We start from the raw sequence: 19,378 nt of genomic DNA on the forward strand, positions 1-19,378 counted from the left end.
AACACGTTCATGAACGTCCCCGGCTGTGCAGCCGGAAACGAATATAGAGTAATGCGGCGATTTAGCTTGCATCCTATTTCTTTTGTTTCTGATTTCACAGCACCTATTGATGTCAAGTGGGTAAACTGTGAGTGCAAGAGCAGCTTGTTTTCCTGCATTTCCAGCGTACCAGCTTTAAAAGCAGCCAGATATACCGAGCTTGGAAATGCCTGGGAGTGTCGAGGCTAGGTGACATGCGCACGTTGCTGCCAAGGTCAATGCGAAATGGGCAGGGCCGTCAGCCACAAGCGATAAGCCTAAAAGGAGTGAGTTATTTGTAGGTTTCTGAGGTGGGGAAGAAAAAGCATCTGAAACAAAAAGTGGCGTCAGCGGAACCATGTCATTACATACCCACCCTGCCACATGCAGCAAGTAAAGTGACCCGGCTGGTGACACTGTTCGACGGCCGGTGTGGCATGACAGCATTGGTAGTTGTAGGAATCATGGTTGTACTTGTACTGGGATCTGTTAAGGCGCTCAGGTCTAGAAAGGGGTACGACTAGGGTCCTCATTCAGAGCCTTTAATTCAAAAGCCCGATCGGACGGCACTGAGGGGGCGCCGGCATACCATTACCACTACTACAAAAAGCACAAGCTTTTTAAGCATCATGTCGATGAATCTTTTTCAACTCGCAACCTGGAGAACCAAGATATTGGATTGATCAAACCTGTTAAGCAACCTGATATGATAAACTCTTTGGGTGTCAAAGTAAAATCCCCAGGTGTGGCTCAGTGGATCATAGAGGTACACAATCCGTCATGTTGCATTGAGGTCCAGTTTACTTCAGAGGACACAGCTACAGCATTGACTTTAGTGTCAGTGCATATAATAATACTTCGTATGTCTTCTGATTGTCCTTCAGCTGCATATCGATCTGTTCGCCGAGTGTGGCAACCGAATTGCACGGTGATGGAGGTTGCATTTGTAAGGTGGTCGTGAGACTCGACAAGCAGATGCACGGCCAACCAAAATCCCCGGAACTGGCTTGTTCTGAAGGCAGTGTGTTCCACCCAGTGGTGTCCGTTGTGATGACCACAAGCTCTGTCACGATATTTACACATATTTGTATGTTTTTATAATATATATATACAAACATACCACCAGTTTCAGACAAACCACGAAGAGTTGCACTAAAGACATCTTACCGATTAGTGGCGAAGAGTTTGTCATCTAACTGACACGTATGGTGAGAAAATCAAGGATAATCTGTTCAGTCACCAGTACGCGCACCAGAGCTGTCAAAATGTGGATCTCCAGAAGAAGAGAGAAATCAATCGTGGACTGCCCAATTATTTTTCAGCAACTCTATGAGTAGTGTTCTAGATCACGCCAATTTTTAATCTGCTTTCACTTTAAAGTGAATAGGAAAATAAATTTGTTCGTAATTAGGGGTAAAGCAGAATTGAAGGTTTCATGTTCAGCTTACGGATCACAAGCCATGGACATTATAGAAAGCAGACACAAATGGAAAACAGCTCTTGCATGCTTTCATTAATTTCCTCCTTGTCAAGCCCTACTCTTCTACTTTTTAGTTTGATTGGACAGTTGTTACTACAAGATAAATCGGAATATGATATTTTCGGCCAATATCGCATAGCCGCGCTTCCTCCCCGGCTCACCGAGGACTCACTGGTGCCAACTTGTCCCAGTGGAAGTGAGTAGGCTTATAATCACTCGTCTTGAGGAATTGCATCCTTCAAAAAGACAACAGTATTGCTCACGCTATATCGGGCACCACTCCATGCGTCGAAGGACTTACTGCAGTACAAAGGATCTTCGTCTGACTGATCGATACAGTCATACTGTCCATCGCAGAATCGTCCAGCTGGAATGCACTGACCGGATCGGCAGCGACGATAGCCCTGAGGACATGCTGATTCAATCACGATGATCGCACTTGCTGGTTTACCGGGATGCTGGAAATTGAAACACAGATGAAAGCCTTAGTTATTCGTACGGTGAGATGCATTTATCTAAAACTGGTTCAGAGCGGGCAGTGTATGATCCTGGGAAAGTGGACACACGTGGCAACATCCACCATCTCGCGAAAACCTTTCAATTTTGTGCTCTTATTGAGAGCACTTTCACCCAAGGCTTCACGCTTGAAGCGGTTATCCGCTGAAATTTTCCGATGAATCTAGTTTGAGATCCGACTGGCTTTAAAGGACCTTTAGTGGGATATTAACCGTTTGATTATCTGGAAACCAGACAATATGTCGTCACCGTGGGGAATGTGTGACAGCAGGAGAACCAAGCGTCTTGCGTTCATAATTTTGCGCTGATTAGTAGTGGAAAAACAAGAATAAATGCATTTTTCCTATAACCTAACATTTCGGTCATCAGGAGTGCCGCACGTCAGGAGCAAATCACCGTTGATGTGGGACTACACAGTTGATCAAGATGTGACCATACCATGTGTATGGGTTGGGACTGAGGTCAGACACTCTGTCGGCTGTTAATTACGGGTCCTAACCACATGGCGGATGTTGACTAACCACTGTTTCGAATGACGCGGACAGCTTGTGTGAACTACCGAGACTTTCGCTCAGTACAGTTTTGCGCACTTTGTTAGATATGTGAGAATAGGATGAGTCCGTTCAAGTAAGAAAATCGTGGTTTTACTCCAAAGCGAGGGATTTTTGGATGGGAATTGCGCATCCATTTTGTGTTCCACAACAGAAACTCTTGACTATCTGCTCGTCTATGTGGGCAGCACTGCAATCCCCACAGCAGATCTTTTATACGCAATTAATCTGACCACTTGAGTTAATGGGATATTCGAAATGCTGTTGTCTACTTTGAACACTGTGCGTTAGAAAATACTGATAAAACCGCATGAATTCGTCTCGGCAGTGTGTGCATGGTTGGGGATCTCAGGTGTTGATAAGATGATACAGTTTTCTGGATTCCGACTTGTTTTCGACACAAAAGTACAAAATATGTGACCTTATTGGTACGGGATATGGTGCGAACATTCTAACGCAAACTATCCATATGTTTCTTAAGTAAATTTGGAGATATTTGCACAATATCTTGGTGAACGAGATAGAACACGCGGGGTTAAACAAATAAAAAGAGTAATGCTTCTGGCCTACGCTTTTGATAAGTTGGTTATCTGCGGTTACTTCCGCTCTTGCGCGAGGGTCCGGTTCCCCTTTAGTTTCTTCGCTGGGTCTTTAGACTGATCAGAGGGCTTTCAGCAATGATGAAGTTGATTCCTCTCAAGAAGTGAATGCGAACTCCTTTTCGATATCTTATTTCGACAGGATTGTGCCTAATATGCGCAATAATTGTGGCGTAGGTTACATTTATCATGGCAACGTCACATGGTAATGATTGGAGAGTCGTTGCCACTATCCCATATAAACACGCGTAAAAGTAATTTTGCGTGTAAGATGGTATAAAGATGCGTGACGAATACTTCTCCACTCGACTTGATGGGGGCATCACTTCGGAGAGTTCGACTATCTCTCCTTCCACAAACTGAACAGTAACCTAGCAGGTGTGCTCGCGCTTTTCGGTAGCACTCTCCTGTGGGACGGCACTGTTATAATCAACCACCTACTGGTCAATTCAACCACTTTTATCATCAATTGAGTGAATGATGAGTGTTCATTGTGTTGTTCAAATATCCGGCTTTCCTTATCTGTTGCAATTTAACTGCCCCAATGTTGATCTAAGCTATACCGAAAAAACCCATTTATTGGAAGTCATCCTACGAATCTTCACAGAAGCCGTAGCTCCCAACTCCCAGCCAGAAACCTGAGGATAAATCATTTAGCCACAAGCGTTTTTCCGTGAGGAGCAACAGAACGAATGATATGCGTGGAACTACCACTGTGTAGGGTCGGAAACAGAGCATCTTTTCTTGGCATCCGTTAAGACCATAATTCAGATTTACGTCACTCTCGTTTGAACAGTCCACCTCTTGTCCTGGCGCAAGTATTCTGGTGAGTTTAAACACGGGGAAGAACGTCGGACGCGAGTTTCGCTGTTACTGTCAGTTCACACCCTTTGTCATGCTGGAACTTGAACTACTGGACATCTGAGCTTGCTACCAGTATTCCACTGGCGCACACTGGAAACACCTGAATTCTTATTTTGTAACAGAGGAAAAGTTGATTTCCATGGGACGTGACAGGGTTGCTTGATGGCTCAGTAACGACGCAGCAGCTGTCCTAATTTTGTTGATGGTATGTGAATCCTACAAATCCTAAAAGCATCAACGATTGGAACCATATTTTCAACATTTCTCATGAAGGGGTTGCGGTGGTTCACTTACTGACACTTGCTTTTGAAGTTATCGATAAGTCTGGTACGACTGTGTCCATAATTTATTTTGGTAGCAAGCTTATTTGACTTGAAGAACATCATGACTTACTTTAGTTTACTATCCAATGTCACATTGCGCGCTAATTCACCTCCAGGATCATGTTGGGGCCTTAGCGGTCACCATTCAAAGGGTAGTTGCACAGCAATTCTTGAGAAAACAGAGGTTTACCATCTCTTTAACCTTCAAAGTAATAATTCACCTAGTTGAGGTTAGGAACTCGGCTATGCCCGGGAGAGTCATTCAAAAGACTCTCCAGAGTAGCATGTCAATACTTTTTCATGTCACGTTTGTTTCCACACAAAACCGTAACCCTGTGAGGAGTTTTTACTCCCTGTGAACGGCCGTGACACTCCGCACATCAGCCATTTTTGAGCCAGCAAACAGTGAGCACACCAAACTGGCTGCACCCAATGTGAACATCCCCGCATGACTTCCTTAAGGTTCCATCCCGCCTATTTGCTTCTGCAGCGATTTTCAATTGGGCTCTCCCCGTGAAGGTAATTCTTGCCTTGTATCCCTGCCGATAAATGCATGATATTTAGCTGTGTTGGTTGGCAGAGCCCACCCTAGTATCCCTCTAACGAAACAATCTATTCATACTGACGGTACCCAAGATTATTCAAAATATTCGAATTCTGATACTTTTCTGTTGTAGCATTTTGCACATGTTGTCTCATGAAGGCGGTCCTTAAGGTTCCCTGGTTCTTGACTGGACATACAGACGACCCGTCACACTCCGGAGCAGTACAATTTCTATCAAGACAAGGTGTGGGGATCGAACAAACTGTGCTGGCCTTGCTCAGGCCAACTGCCATGTCACTCAAGGGCAGTAGGAGGGCTGAGGGTGCCAAAGCCAAGACAGAAGCAGTCGATATTAAACATTAAGTTTCTGGTCAGTAAGTCCTCGCCTTCCGTCAGCTGATCTAACTCTCGATGCGTCTCTTCTACTGTTTCTAGTTCTTGAGAAACCACTCCGCAGCAAGTATGAAATGGTGCATTTTAGATAGTTGCGCGCTGCTTAGCAAAAACTTTCCAAACCTGACGAGAATGGTAGTATGCTTCCAATGTTCTTTGATCCAAGCCCTCAGTGAAAACAAGCTTGGCAAAACACCGTTGTGAATTCTGATGAATCTGGACTACATCATCTATCTACCTCTTCACAAACCTCCCTCCTATGACTGCGCTGGAAGTAATGGTGAATTTTGGTCACTTTTTTCAAAAAGTTAATATTCATGCCATTCCGGTCGACCACGAGAAACGTCCGTGAAAATTTTGCAAGTGAGTTGTGGGGTTGAGCTGTTTTTGTTCTGGAGAGCTTCAGAATGTTTGTACAACAAGACTATTCTGGTAACGGTATTATCTTCGGGACACACAGAGGGATTTCGACATTTAAGCACAATCTTTACTTCATTGGGCAGACTATTCCTTCACCTCAAACGAAGGGATGGGGATGCAGACGAAGAAGGTGTTCTTTGGCGAAAGCCGCTGATTATTTTGTCGATCAATAAGGTGTTTGGTAGGACGAAACCGGTAAACCATTCATTGAACGACACGAGTTAAAATTGTCAGCCCTCCTTGATGTTTTAAACATGTGTGAAAGACTGCGCAATTGACAAGCTACTGATTGCATGAAAAAGCCAAAAATTCGACAATCATGGTTGGATGGGACAGAAAAAGCACTTTTCGCGTTTCTCCTTTGCTTACAAACAAAGAGTAACGATAAAAGAAGGCTAAACCATCTTGGAGCGGTTAGTCCGTTATTTTACTGTCATTTTTATCCGTTTGCAACTGACAAAAGAACATGGAAGGACTCAGTCCCACTATGTTCGTACGTTGATTGTTCCCTACACTCGGGAGCCAAGTACAAGGTTTCCACAGCTGTAATTTTTCGATCGGTCCGCTCAAAAGCGCAACATGGCATATATTCTCCATAAAATTGAAGAAAATTTTATGGCAACGAAGCATCAGTTTTGAACACTGATGTCATGCTGTCCATAATGATGATCATCATCATGAAGTGATCTTGAAGTAATTTGGAAAGATTTACCTGCAGGAAACTATTCACAAGGTTGCCGAAAACTCTTCTTTAGTTAAATAATATCACAAACGAGGGAGTCAGTTTTGTCTCCCATGAAAACCGAATTGAGTTGCAAATGGGTGTATTTGTCGAAACCTATCTGGGGATTAGGCCTGACTCAGTGTACTTCATGCATGTTCAGGGTAGCAGGGTAAGTTAACCAAGATTGTTCCCATGTCTAGAAATCAGCTTTCCGTATAGGGAGATTGTCTTGTGTTTACTGTACTGCCAAAGAATGAGGACATATGAACCCAGAACGGACATCTCAAACAGTATTCACATAAAAATGGTAAAGAGATTATAAGCGCATAGCTCACTTCGGTGTAACATTCCACTCGGGTGCCATTGTACTCTGCCCCAAGACCAGTCGGATGAGATATCTGAAGTCGATTTTCCCCAATCGGAGTGGGAATGAATCCAACAACTGGACGATCAATGCGGTGTTTAGGCACAACATTCGACGGTCGTCCACTGGTCTCCTGGGTATAACACTCGATTTGGATTGGTTGATAGGCACGCACGCGTATGATTGGTGGAGTAATGAATACGTCGTAATTAGCTATTTGACCTGTGGTGGAATTGAGAGACAGGAAGTCTATGAGTACGGATATGAAGCACAGATGGTGTGACTGTCATCAAATACGGGATTTTGGATATCATCTCAGTTGGGCTGAACACCAAACGGGATCAGTTCATCTAATTCGTTTGAGACAGAAAGTACTGGCTCCCAAAGTGGGTCAGAATCAAGGAGAAATTTTCGGGGTTGTTCACCAACAGGTTTCTTATATATACGGTCGCTAAACAGGTTGAAATCCAGAACATATATCAAGGGGACGCCCATCAACAGGGCAAAAACAGTGAAACTTGTGTAGTTTGATTCAGGCGCTCGAATTCAGCTGTGCTCATTCAGAAACTGCCTTCTATATGCTTCAGCTGCTTGTGTTAGCTTCGAGGAGGTGGGCTTCAGTCTTTTGTTTCTACAAAATAAGCTAGATGTACCATAAACCTCAATCACTTTTCTGGAGAACAAGCTCTTAGGTTACCAACAAAACCATTGAGTAGGCATGGGCGAATTCAATGAAACTGCAACAGAGTTCTAGAAAGGGATTATCGAACGTAAATCTGTCTACGTTAAGTCTGCTTCAATGAAAAACTACCAGGAACCCTGTCACGTGATGGTTCCATATTATCAGCATTCTGCTTTTCGGGCACAATGGAATCATGCCGAAATGTCGCTGGTTAATGGGCTTTCATCTACCGAAGATGAATGTCCAGAATCTGAGAACCTGGCTGCACATACAACCTGTTTCCCTCTAAAATGTTGACCAATTTTGCGTTCAGCAACCTTTGAAATTCACTTATTCAGCAGTATCCACAATGTGTGCCCAGATGTACGGAAGCAAGAGGTCACGTGTTGCGAATCAGAATAAGGAGACCCAATTAGTCATAAACTCATTCGTGGGAAAGACGATAGTCTGCCTGTCTACATGTTTTTGCTTGCTAATGTTCCACGAACCATATGGAGTACCAAACTGCTGCAAGACTGCTGTCAAGAAGGTGAGATTTCTGAAGAAACTACCAGAATTCCTCAAACCTAAAGAGACCCTCACACCCCACCAAATCACGGCAGGTAATGCTTCAAGCATCTGGCATAGAAAGGTCTGTTTCCGACTGAATGCTCAAGTAGTCAGTCAATTCAGCGATGGGAGAGGATGGTGAGTGTTCAGGCATTTCATAAAAGCACGACGGACGATAACTTGTGTTCACCCAAAGCCGATAGGACAGCCCGGATCAAGGTCAACAGTACGCTTTACATATCGCGATGCCTCTCGTAATGTTTGCACTCATTTGTTCGCCATAGACCTTCCTTGTAAGCGGGTCATTTTCCGACTCTAACGACTGCAGCGGTTTGTTACAACAAATACATTTGAAGAGGTCAAGATGACTTCTATTCAACTGCGACGAACTCTCTGTAGTCGCACTGGCCCTACAGCGATGTGTCAGTGCCGAACTGACATTGTTTCACACAATTGTATATTTATTTTATCAACTGATTTTACTGACCAACTATATCTCTAAATCGACCGTAGTATCAATTGTTTCGTATCATAATTTATATGGTGTGCCCAATAGTGATACGCTGTGGTTATAACCTGCGAGTCTTTCGACCTTACTGTAGTCAAAGCAGATGATGGATTTTGAAAATAAGCGAGATCAAACTGAGCTCTCGTCTTTGGAGAAGAAGCACTGTCTATCTGTTTCGTTCTTGTTCGGAATCACAGAAGAGCGCCTCCCACAACATCGCATGGAGATTCGGACCTGTAACTTCTGGTTAATTGATGAAAGCCAAAGCTTCGTCACTAGAGAGATCACTTAAAGCATGCGAATCCCGTGACTGAACGATGAGAATCGCTGTAAACTGTCTAGTTGTGAGTTGCTCACTCTACGGATTAGGCAGACTGCTTGGTAATCAATAGCTAGCCGGAGGGATGCAAGTTTTTATCGGCCCAGCCGAAATGCACGACATGCGCGCTGCTACTGATTTCCATTGAAGCTAACTTGCGCAACGAGGAATGTATGAATGCACACAGCGCTGACATGTTGATATATGTTACTAATTGACATCCGAAGTGCTTAGTGAACGGCCAAGCAGCACAAAACAAGGCTAAATGAAATTGTTCCTACTGCGTATGACGTCCAATCACCTTCAAGGTCATTCTAAATACGTGTAAGTCTATCAAAATGTCACAGTAGGAAGCCGAACAAATGCAGGCTTCTGAAAGAACAACATTCCCTTAAAATCCCGATCTCGATTTGTGTACCACAGCAAGAGATTGAATAACCCCTATTTCACTTAGGGTGGGATGTGCGATGACCAAAATATTTGCTAGAAAACCTGCCGGGATGGAAGTACTTCTTCAAGGATCACCCAACTGTGACGTTTGTTGATTCCACGAGAAATCAGGACGGACCTAACGATCTACTCGTGAGGATGCTGAAGGCTCTTTTTACAGCCCATGATCGGTTTTGTTCTTATTGAGGCTCATCAGGTAGGCGCAGTTCCCGAGTTTTCGTCAACGCTATCTTCTACTTCAACTCAAATTGCACAAAATAAGCAAAATACATTCGTTTGCATGTCAGTTTAGTTTGATGAGAAACTGATCTAGAACTAAGCTGAATCAATCGTTTACGATCTCCTTAGGAACACCATAAACGAGAGCTTTATCTGGACTCAAGATGACCCGCCGTTCAAAACCAAATTTGTTTGCGAATGAGTGTATTTCGCTGAAATCAGGACGTAGTTTATTTGTCCATGTCCTAAGGTCAGCACAATTATCTCGCGTGCCTCATCGGTCAGGCTTCGTTCAATTAGATCCCCGCTATAGTTGTTTTGACGTCACACATATTGGTGAACAGCCCTTGTACTTTTCAGCTTCAAAGAAGGTGACTGTTTCGTTGGAAAACACTTTTTGTCCCTTCGGTGTATTTAAAGATACTTCCAACTATGTTCTCCGATCGCTTCTGAAGAATTCCCGCAATTCATTGCAAACAGCACGCGCCGTCTCACGAAAGCACTAAATTCAGTAGTTTTTCAATCTAATTTCGGCTAGGTGCAACGCAGTGACACTAAATCTGGGGCTCTTCGGTCTGATACTTACCCGGAGCGATTCATTTCTGCAGTACGATACATCAAATGTTTATACATTAAAGCGCATGCAAAAGCTTGATATATTCTGGCAGTTTGTCGTTTCTTGACTATTGACTTAGGTACTCATGGTACCCGGCGAGCTTCGGAGCCGTCGAACAGGATTAAAACCATTTACCTCCCGCCTAGACTGCTGCAGACGCTGCCTAATAAATGAATTTCTGATTTCTTCCAGAAGATCATGCGCCCCATCTCCGCGAGTTGAGCTCACAGTTATCCATTGCGTTGTACTGCCAACACTGGAAGAATACTTTTTAATCGTGAATATAATCTGAGATAAATCTATCCACTGGTTTTAGGAGGCGTATTGGGTTCATTAAATATGGCAGACATATTGGAATCTCAGGAGTGATAATAAAGGTCACTGAGTACACTGACTGCCCGGACTCTCCAGGTAAGCCATGCAAAAACAATCGATTCCTTGAACATCCTTCAAGCAGTCGCGACATCTCGAATATCGTGCCAACTGAAACTTGAGGCGGCCTGCCGCAGCACATTTACTTGCTTAAAAACCTCACAAACGAGAGATTCACCTGGGTCTGAGATGAGCCCCATACAAAACCAAATTTGGTTGCGAATGAGTTTTCAATTGAGGAAAACCATAAATGCATTTTATCACACACTGCTTCTTGCTTCTCAAGAAATAGTTTGCTTATTCTGGAAATCCTTTGGCGTGAAAATAGTTGGCTCACGAATACATATATATATATNTTGTTTAAACTTCAATAGAATAATCATACTTATGAATGCTGAATGCCTTTTATACCGATATTACTGTCGAAAAGATGTCAGGAAGCAAAAAGGAATCAGTAGTAACCGGTGGATCCGACGTTAGCAGCTGGACAATTTGCTGGTTATTAGTTTCGTTTAAACAAGACCAGACACACACTAATTACACACCCTGTGTTAAACTGATGAGAAATGACACAAAAATGAGGAACTTACGAACAAAAAGCCTGGCTACAGCTTCGTTAGGCCCAAGTCGACATATGTATTCACCCTCATCTGACTTCCGTGCGTATTGTTTGCTTATAAAACTTGTATGTAAGGCGTACGGGTCGTCTAGGCGACGAAATCCGGTCGGACTGGTCGTGTCAAGAGGGGTCATAGGCCCACCACGGAACGGGCGGAAGAACCAGAGCATGTCTCTGTTTGACGGGCGTCCTGATCCGTGTGATTGACAGTGGAACTCCACTCCAAATCCTTCGTCCACTGTGTCACTCGAGGGATTGATTTGCAGTACATCTTCATCTGTTTGTTGTGTGGATTGTAGTAAGCAGAAATACAAGTTATGAATGTTGGCACGTTTTTTATGCACGTCAGAAATATTTCCTTGCCTAACTGTGAAAGTTTAAGCTCAGATTCGAAACTTTGTTCGCCGTCCTCAGATTGTCTGATCGACTGGATAGTTTGCAGTTCATCAACCCCTTGGTTCATCACTTGTTCCCCGTTATAAATCCCATAAACTAAACTATGCTGCAAAATTTAGACAGGAACCGTTCACTGTAAAACTGTTGCGCAGACATTCACTGCATCATATCGCACTTCTACAAACATGGCTGAGTGGCTGAGCCGAACAGTTAGTAATCTTCCATTCTGAGGACTCGAGTTCGAGTCCCACTTAAGTGCTTTCAGATTTGCTGCCAGTCCCTCGCCATGATAACCTACGCATACGTTGTTGCCAAAATAAAGGCCCGAGAATATCTCTTCGTTTATGTGTGACAGCTTTTGTGCGCTATTGACAGAGATTTCATTCCAGAGGTTAATTTGTGGGCAGGGTTCGGAATAGCTCAGTACACTGAAGGACAATGGCATTAGTTACATCACTTAAGTGTTTTTTTTTGGGGGGGGGGAAGTAATCCCGGAGGGCTTGAAAGATTAACTCTATTACTGTCGAAAAGATGTCAGGAAGCAAAAAGGAATCAGTAGTAACCGGTGGATCCGACGTTAGCAGCTGGACAATTTGCTGGTTATTAGTTTCGTTTAAACAAGACCAGACACACACTAATTACACACCCTGGGTTTAACTGATGAGAAATGACACAAAAATGAGGAACTTACGAACAAAAAGCCTGGCTACAGCTTCGTTAGGCCCAAGTCGACATATGTATTCACCCTCATCTGACTTCCGTGCGTATTGTTTGCTTATAAAACTTGTATGTAAGGCGTACGGGTCGTCTAGGCGACGAAATCCGGTCGGACTGGTCGTGTCAAGAGGGGTCATAGGCCCACCACGGAACGGGCGGAAGAACCAGAGCATGTCTCTGTTTGACGGGCGTCCTGATCCGTGTGATTGACAGTGGAACTCCACTCCAAATCCTTCGTCCACTGTGTCACTCGAGGGATTGATTTGCAGTACATCTTCATCTGTTTGTTGTGTGGATTGTAGTAAGCAGAAATACAAGTTATGAATGTTGGCACGTTTTTTATGCACGTCAGAAATATTTCCTTGCCTAACTGTGAAAGTTTAAGCTCAGATTCGAAACTTTGTTCGCCGTCCTCAGATTGTCTGATCGACTGGATAGTTTGCAGTTCATCAACCCCTTGGTTCATCACTTGTTCCCCGTTATAAATCCCATAAACTAAACTATGCTGCAAAATTTAGACAGGAACCGTTCACTGTAAAACTGTTGCGCAGACATTCACTGCATCATATCGCACTTCTACAAACATGGCTGAGTGGCTGAGCCGAACAGTTAGTAATCTTCCATTCTGAGGACTCGAGTTCGAGTCCCACTTAAGTGCTTTCAGATTTGCTGCCAGTCCCTCGCCATGATAACCTACGCATATGTTGTTGCCAAAATAAAGGCCCGAGAATATCTCTTCGTTTATGTGTGACAGCTTTTGTGCGCTATTGACAGAGATTTCATTCCAGAGGTTAATTTGTGGGCAGGGTTCGGAAAAGCTCAGCACATTGAAGGACAATGGCGTTAGTTACATCACTTAAGTGTTTTTTTTGGCAACAACNTAATCCCGGAGGGCTTGAAAGATTAACTCACTCACCCCGAACAATCACATTGGTTTGCCTGATATCACCATTCACACGGCACTCGTACGCCCCAGCGTGTGATTTTTCAACCCCGCGTAGAATGACAATGCTGACGCGCATTCGGTCGATACGGTGGACATTACCAGACATGTTCAAGGTCGGATGAAGCTCCAAAGGCTGTTCGTTGAAAAACCATTGGACGCCTTGTGAACCGCGTAGGTGATGGAATTCGCAGTGGAGCTCACGAGTTTCTCCAGGTAGAGTGACCATAACATTCCCAGGTGGTGGGACCATTTCTGAGTGGAAAAAAAACAGTAAGAGATCGGTGTAATGGGTGGTTGCCCATGCTATAGCGTACAATGCACACTAGGATTGAAGTTGCCGTCTGGTTAGGATTTCCACAAGGAAGCTTGAGAGATGCTGCACCAAGTGTTTCGACACTTTTTTTGTGCTGATGTAAAGAACGCGCAAGCCGACTGAAACTATGTGGCCCTTCAGCCTTTTTGAATCCCTGGAAGCAGGCGCAAAACTATCCATAGTTTAGAACTTCCCCTAAGGGCGGACACTATTCTGCACAGAAAAGAACATAGTTCACTTCATTGCCCTAATAATTGGCAAGCTGGAATTCAGTGCATGCATGAAGACACCATATAAGTGGAGAATAATCGCGTAAAAAACAAAAGTGAATAGGATACACGCCTTGGAAACACGTAACACAAAAATTATAGAGGTGCTGAAAACCTTTCGGCAGCCTACGACCAGTTTCACTCCTATCGGGGCTCATCAGGTAGACGAAATCTCCGAGTTTTCATCAATCTCATGTTCTACTTGAACCCGAAAAAACCAGCTGAAAAAAAGTTTATTCAGTTACATATCAATTTGTTTTTGAAGAGAGGCTCACTTGAAAACCAGCTGAATCCCTCGTTTATGATTTTCTTAAGCAACTGAATGCACTACACCATGCTTCCTTTTGTCTTGGGCTGCCAATAGTATTCAGCGATATCTCGAATATCGTACCAACTGAAACATGAGGTGGACTGGTGTAGCAAATTCAGCTGCTTAGGAAAAACATGAACTACAGATTCAGCTGGATTACAGATCAGTCTCCCGTCAAAACCAAATTTATATGCAAATGACTGTATTTGTCGAACGTGCATACCAATTTGTGGAAAGAATGACACAAGCATCAGTCTCCTGTTCCCGCATCATCAGGGAATAAACATTGGTGGAAAACTTATGGAAGTTATTGGTAATCCTCATTTTTTCAAGTTTACGCTGCCCCCATCTTAGTCCCATGTACTGACAATCAGTTGGCTTAGTTTTCGGATTACCTATAATGGCAGCCATACTCGGAGAACTTAAACAGCGGTATCCGGGAAGGTGTATACCTTATTAAGAAAAGAATTCCCATTGATGAGCCGCGTTTTGCAATAGAATTGTTATAGCTGCAGGAAATTCACGCGAAATGTATACCGGTGTAACGATGATACTACTGAGGGGGAGGCATGTGAGTAGTATGTTTTCTTCTAATAAATTCGCATTGCGTCTCTTGAAAATGGAGATCTAGTGCGGAATTTGTAGAGTCGCTTTGTAGCATTTGCTTGGATTTAAGTAACATTCAACGAATATATAGGAGAGTGCAAGAAGACGCGTTCAAGCAAAGATGGATATTCAGTTTTTATAAACAAGATGCATATGAGAGTTTTGCCTCCCTGTCCAATAGTTTGTAACTGTCCAGTTGGTATTTTCTAATAAGTAAATCCGCTGCGAAGGCCTTCTTCCTGTCACCGGAAGTCAATAACCAAAAGCCATTGGAAACTGTGTTTAGTGGTACAACACCGAACGACACAATAAACAGATCAGTAGATATTATGCATTCGGTTGGGATTTGAACACATCAGGTTGCAGGCAACCAACTTATAGATTTAGGCCGATAGTCACTGTTCTGCATGCCTCGTTTACATATGCATATGCAAAAAGGGGTCCGGGTGCGGATAAGTGCAATGAAAAATAAACAAGACATTAGCTGAGAAGCTCCATACGTATTCATGGGTCGAATAGAACGTCGACTATTGGCAGAAGTCCAGGATGACAAACAGTATGAAGAAGACCTTATCGCGTGTTGTCTAAATTCGTTCACAAATTCATGAGACCCACCGGTCAGTCACTAGAGTTTACATGCAATCAAAGTCCTTGGAATAAACTAAGCAACATGGTGATAAAATTTCTATCGATATCCGCCTGACTAGATAGGTAGAGGGATAGCGAATCACGGGACATCACTGTGGACTAGACACCATAGGTGTTTTAAAATTTTAGCGCCACCTAAATCAGAAACGTGAAAAGCTCTGACTGACAGACTATACCAGATGGCCGCAAACTGATGAACATTCACAAACCAGGTACACGCGCGCTAGTGTCTTGACAGAAAAGCCAGCTCTTCTCCTGTTTTCAATCCACGGTGTCAGTTTATCCCCCGATAATCAATCGCCGCTCACATTCAGTGAATAAATGGATTCCTTAAGGTTACTACTAGTCAGTGAAAAAACGCAAATGCTGACACAACTGAGGAAGAATTTCCAAGTCTTCATAAGTCATTCTAAATTTGTTACATTTATTTGATGCCTGTTGAATCGATGGTGGTTGATCTGTTAGCCGAGCTTGGCTAAGCTTGTAAGCGTCTCTTTACCAGGCTAGGGGACATTATTAATTTTCAGTTGGATGGGTAAATGTTCCAACTTCGCCTACGCTTATGTAGTTTCTGAGGTATATATAGAAACTACAGCGTGATCGATTATTTGGAGATTGACAAGTGCACAAATTGGTTGGTAATTTCGACCGAATCCAGACCCACCCAGCGGACTAAAAACCCCAACCAACCGGCGTATAGTCGAAAACGGGAGGAAAACTGTGTACAGATTAGGAATCACATAAACCCGAGCAGAGTGAGATCGCAGAGTGGTACCGCCTTGAGTGATGACAACAAGTTTGGACTCCAATTACCAAGATTTATAAATACGCCGAAACAGAGCAATGTCCCCAGGCCACTCGAATTCCGCAGGGCGACCGATCCAGACACCTTGTGCGTTCGAAACAATGCAAGGTCGGGCTAAAGAAAAGGCCTGAAGAAAAGGTCAAATTAAGTCACGGTGCTTGTTGGCTAGTATGAGTTGCCCGGTCGTTCCACTGTTATTAAACCCTTAGGTAGTTAGATTCTTATACATTCTATTTAAGAGAGCCTTCCCTCCAACTTCCCTTCCGCCCTTGCTGGAGTCATCAAGAAAGCCAAAACAGCACAATTGTTGCCCTCTGTAGCCACTGCCTCAGTTTGCTTTGATGGTCTGAATTACCTTATGGTGAACACTTTCTCCTGTTTTTTGAGAGTGGTTATATTTTATGCCGCACCAATATAACCGACCAGCGCCCAACTTTGAAAGTGTCATGTTTGTGACTTTATCGCCTGGAAAATACCATTCTATACAAACCGATGTAAAAAGCGGTTCGAAGTAGAAAGTGTGGAAAAAATCAGAACCCTCGGGTTCTATAGATAGGCGAAATTTTTCGACCAAAACCGTCAGCTTTTGGTGCTGTTTTGTTTTCGTGGTAAAAAGTTTGATACAACCATGCGTATTATGGCAAATGTTCGGTCTACTTATATAGCCACCTAACCCCCACTTCTGTGACCAGGTAAAGTGGTTGAAATCATGAAATGCGCAAATCGGTTTTTTTCGGAAACTGACTTTCATCTACGGCTACTTTTTTATGTGCTGGCCAAAGACCCACCGTTTGTGGAATAAGTTTGCAATTATGTTAAGTTTAGAATCTAGCTATGTGAATAGAGTTTCTCCACCGTTGTATGGGTGGTTGTAAATATCCGTGAATATGCCACAGACCTTAACGTCCGATTCACATAAAAACAACAAACAGAAGGCATAAAGTGTTGAGCCGAAAGTTGACTGAATGGTTGTCCAAAAATTGACTAATGGTTCTTCCAAAGGCAAACCATTAGACGCAGAACATCAGTCTGAAAATAAGCAAACTCGGCTTATCGAAGTCTTTCTAAATACTAACTCACTGACGCTCCGATAGGGTTACCGTTGTAAGGATGAATTGAAATGACTGTGTCGAACCCTGCCAGTGAGCAAAACTAAACCACTAATATAGTTTTACTTCATAGAGTGTGAGCATTTCCTAGCGTAAGCAAAGATCCAAAAAAGGACGAGAGTGAGCTTTCAAAATATTCAGCGTCCAAGATGTTGCAAGTCCTTATACAAGGAGGAAGGATTCATTTTGGAACGCTTGTTCCGCTGCGCCTAGCTTGCAGCACCACAGACAGACTGCAAATTTTGTCGAAGATCCACGACTTGCGGCCAATCTTGGATATGTGTTTTCATCCCAACATGCACTTGTGCAGTGACTGATAGAGTCGTTGCAACCGGTTGGTTATAAAACAACTAGTCATGTATAGTTTAAACTGAGATCCCACTTCAACATCACTGACGCCAGAATGGTGACTTTGAACGTGCCATCGATTTTCACAAGTATGTTATTGCAAGAAATCATTTGTGCCACTAGGCTGCCCAAGTCAGACTGATTTGAATATCCCTACCAGAGACCTCAACTCACTAGTTTTATCCTATGCTGAAAACATACACTTCAAAATCCATGGTTCCATTCACTGCCAATCACTTCAACATCACTGACGCCAGAATGATGACTTTGAACGTGCCATCGATGTTCACAAGTATGTTATTGCAAGAAACCATTTGTGCCACTAGGCTGGCCCAAGTCAGACTGATTTGAATATGCCTACCGGAGACCTCAACTCACTACTTTTATCCTATGCTGAAAACATACAGTTCAAAATCCATGGTTCCATTCACTGCCAAAAAGACAAAGTAACGATGAGTACATTGGGTCATTCTTTAGTGAAGCATTCTTGTGGAATGTAGGGTAGAACAGCCTTGGGCCGACATACAAGGAACGCCTAATCACGCAAGATACGTTGATAATATTTCCTGGGTTGAGGTCACACGCTAGACACGTCAGAGAAAGTACTCCGAAACATGGCAACAGTCAAAAGAGAAGTAGACACCTTACTCTTCCCAACTGTTTTTCTGTAAAGCAGAGGATCAGATTGTCTGAAGTACAATATTTTCACAAGAAGACAGGGAGTGGTCGACACTATGACGTTGGCAGTTCTATGCCGTTCAAACACGAGTGAAACCCTGTATGATGTCTGACAGTACAAGCCAGAGAAATATATGTGGTGGATGTAGAAAAAATGGGATTGAGCTGCACCAAAAATATATTGATACAGAACCACTCATCACCAAGACTATGATCAGAATAGACGCATAACTTAGCGTGGGAAACCAAGTGGCTCTCATGTGGATTCGTTATAACGGGGACACAGTAATCCACTCAGCACGGCTAAACTGATTCTAACCTTTCCGTCAGCTCGTGCAATTCGTTCACAAAGAAAAAATCAAAGCCAGTTTTTATAGCCACACTTTTTTCTTGCCCTTTTGCTTGGAGCAGCGTACTCAGGCCTCAGTTCACAACTGCCTGCGCGTGTTCGGACACATGCTCACGCTGCTTGGATAGATATCGGTAGTATTAACTGGAATGCGGCGTTGACCTGTCTCATTTGTGGAATGCAGGCCACTACAGGGAGAGAAACAACCCTTTTGGGGTTAGATTTCGACCCCCAGCCACAGCGAGAAATGTGATCATTAGGCCAAAAGGCGCTGACATTTCCAGTTTGTCTAGCTCAACTGACACGTCCAGTCGCCCGTCCGTACTTAAGAGGCTGTACGGCACACGATTACCTCGTGCAACGGAAGCTGACAAGAGTCTCTAAACTGTGAAATTTCGACGTACTTTGTTTGTTCACTTGATGTATCGTGTTTTCATTATCAATCTTTATTAACTCATATGGAAAATTTACGAGAAAGGTCTGTTTCATATCACATCTCCAACTTATTTTTATCTATTCTGAGACAGGTTGGCATTGGACGTTCACCCTTTGACAGCCAGGGGAAGGAAACCGATGAATTTCTGGACCTAATTTTCAACGTTGACCAATATCGTTGGTCATACTGTCACGTCAAAACGTTATGGCCGCTTCTTGTTGCGAATGAATGAGGAGAAGAGAACGAATGATCCATGGTTATAATTCGCAGTCTCTGAGTTACTAATTATTAGAAGAACATTACCATTCTGTTCAGCAG

The 19,378-nt window shown here is 43.4% G+C and overlaps 1 protein-coding gene across 1 annotated transcript in view; it reads right to left on the reverse strand.

Moving 5' to 3' along the window:
• T265_05496 (hypothetical protein) overlaps positions 1-19,378 on the reverse strand; it is a gene marked incomplete at both ends in the record, with an annotated part of 49,788 nt that overhangs the window by 9,313 nt on the left and 21,097 nt on the right. Inside the window, 5 exons of the mRNA XM_009170518.1 lie at positions 1,800-1,956; positions 6,768-7,018; positions 11,102-11,407; positions 12,218-12,523; positions 13,160-13,441. Of these exons, the coding sequence (XP_009168782.1) occupies positions 1,800-1,956; positions 6,768-7,018; positions 11,102-11,407; positions 12,218-12,523; positions 13,160-13,441 (1,302 nt within the window). The remainder of the gene's footprint in view (positions 1-1,799; positions 1,957-6,767; positions 7,019-11,101; positions 11,408-12,217; positions 12,524-13,159; positions 13,442-19,378) is intronic.

Source organism: Opisthorchis viverrini (genome assembly GCF_000715545.1).
Source record: "Opisthorchis viverrini unplaced genomic scaffold opera_v5_110, whole genome shotgun sequence".
NCBI classification, from domain to species: Eukaryota; Metazoa; Platyhelminthes; class Trematoda; order Opisthorchiida; family Opisthorchiidae; genus Opisthorchis; species Opisthorchis viverrini.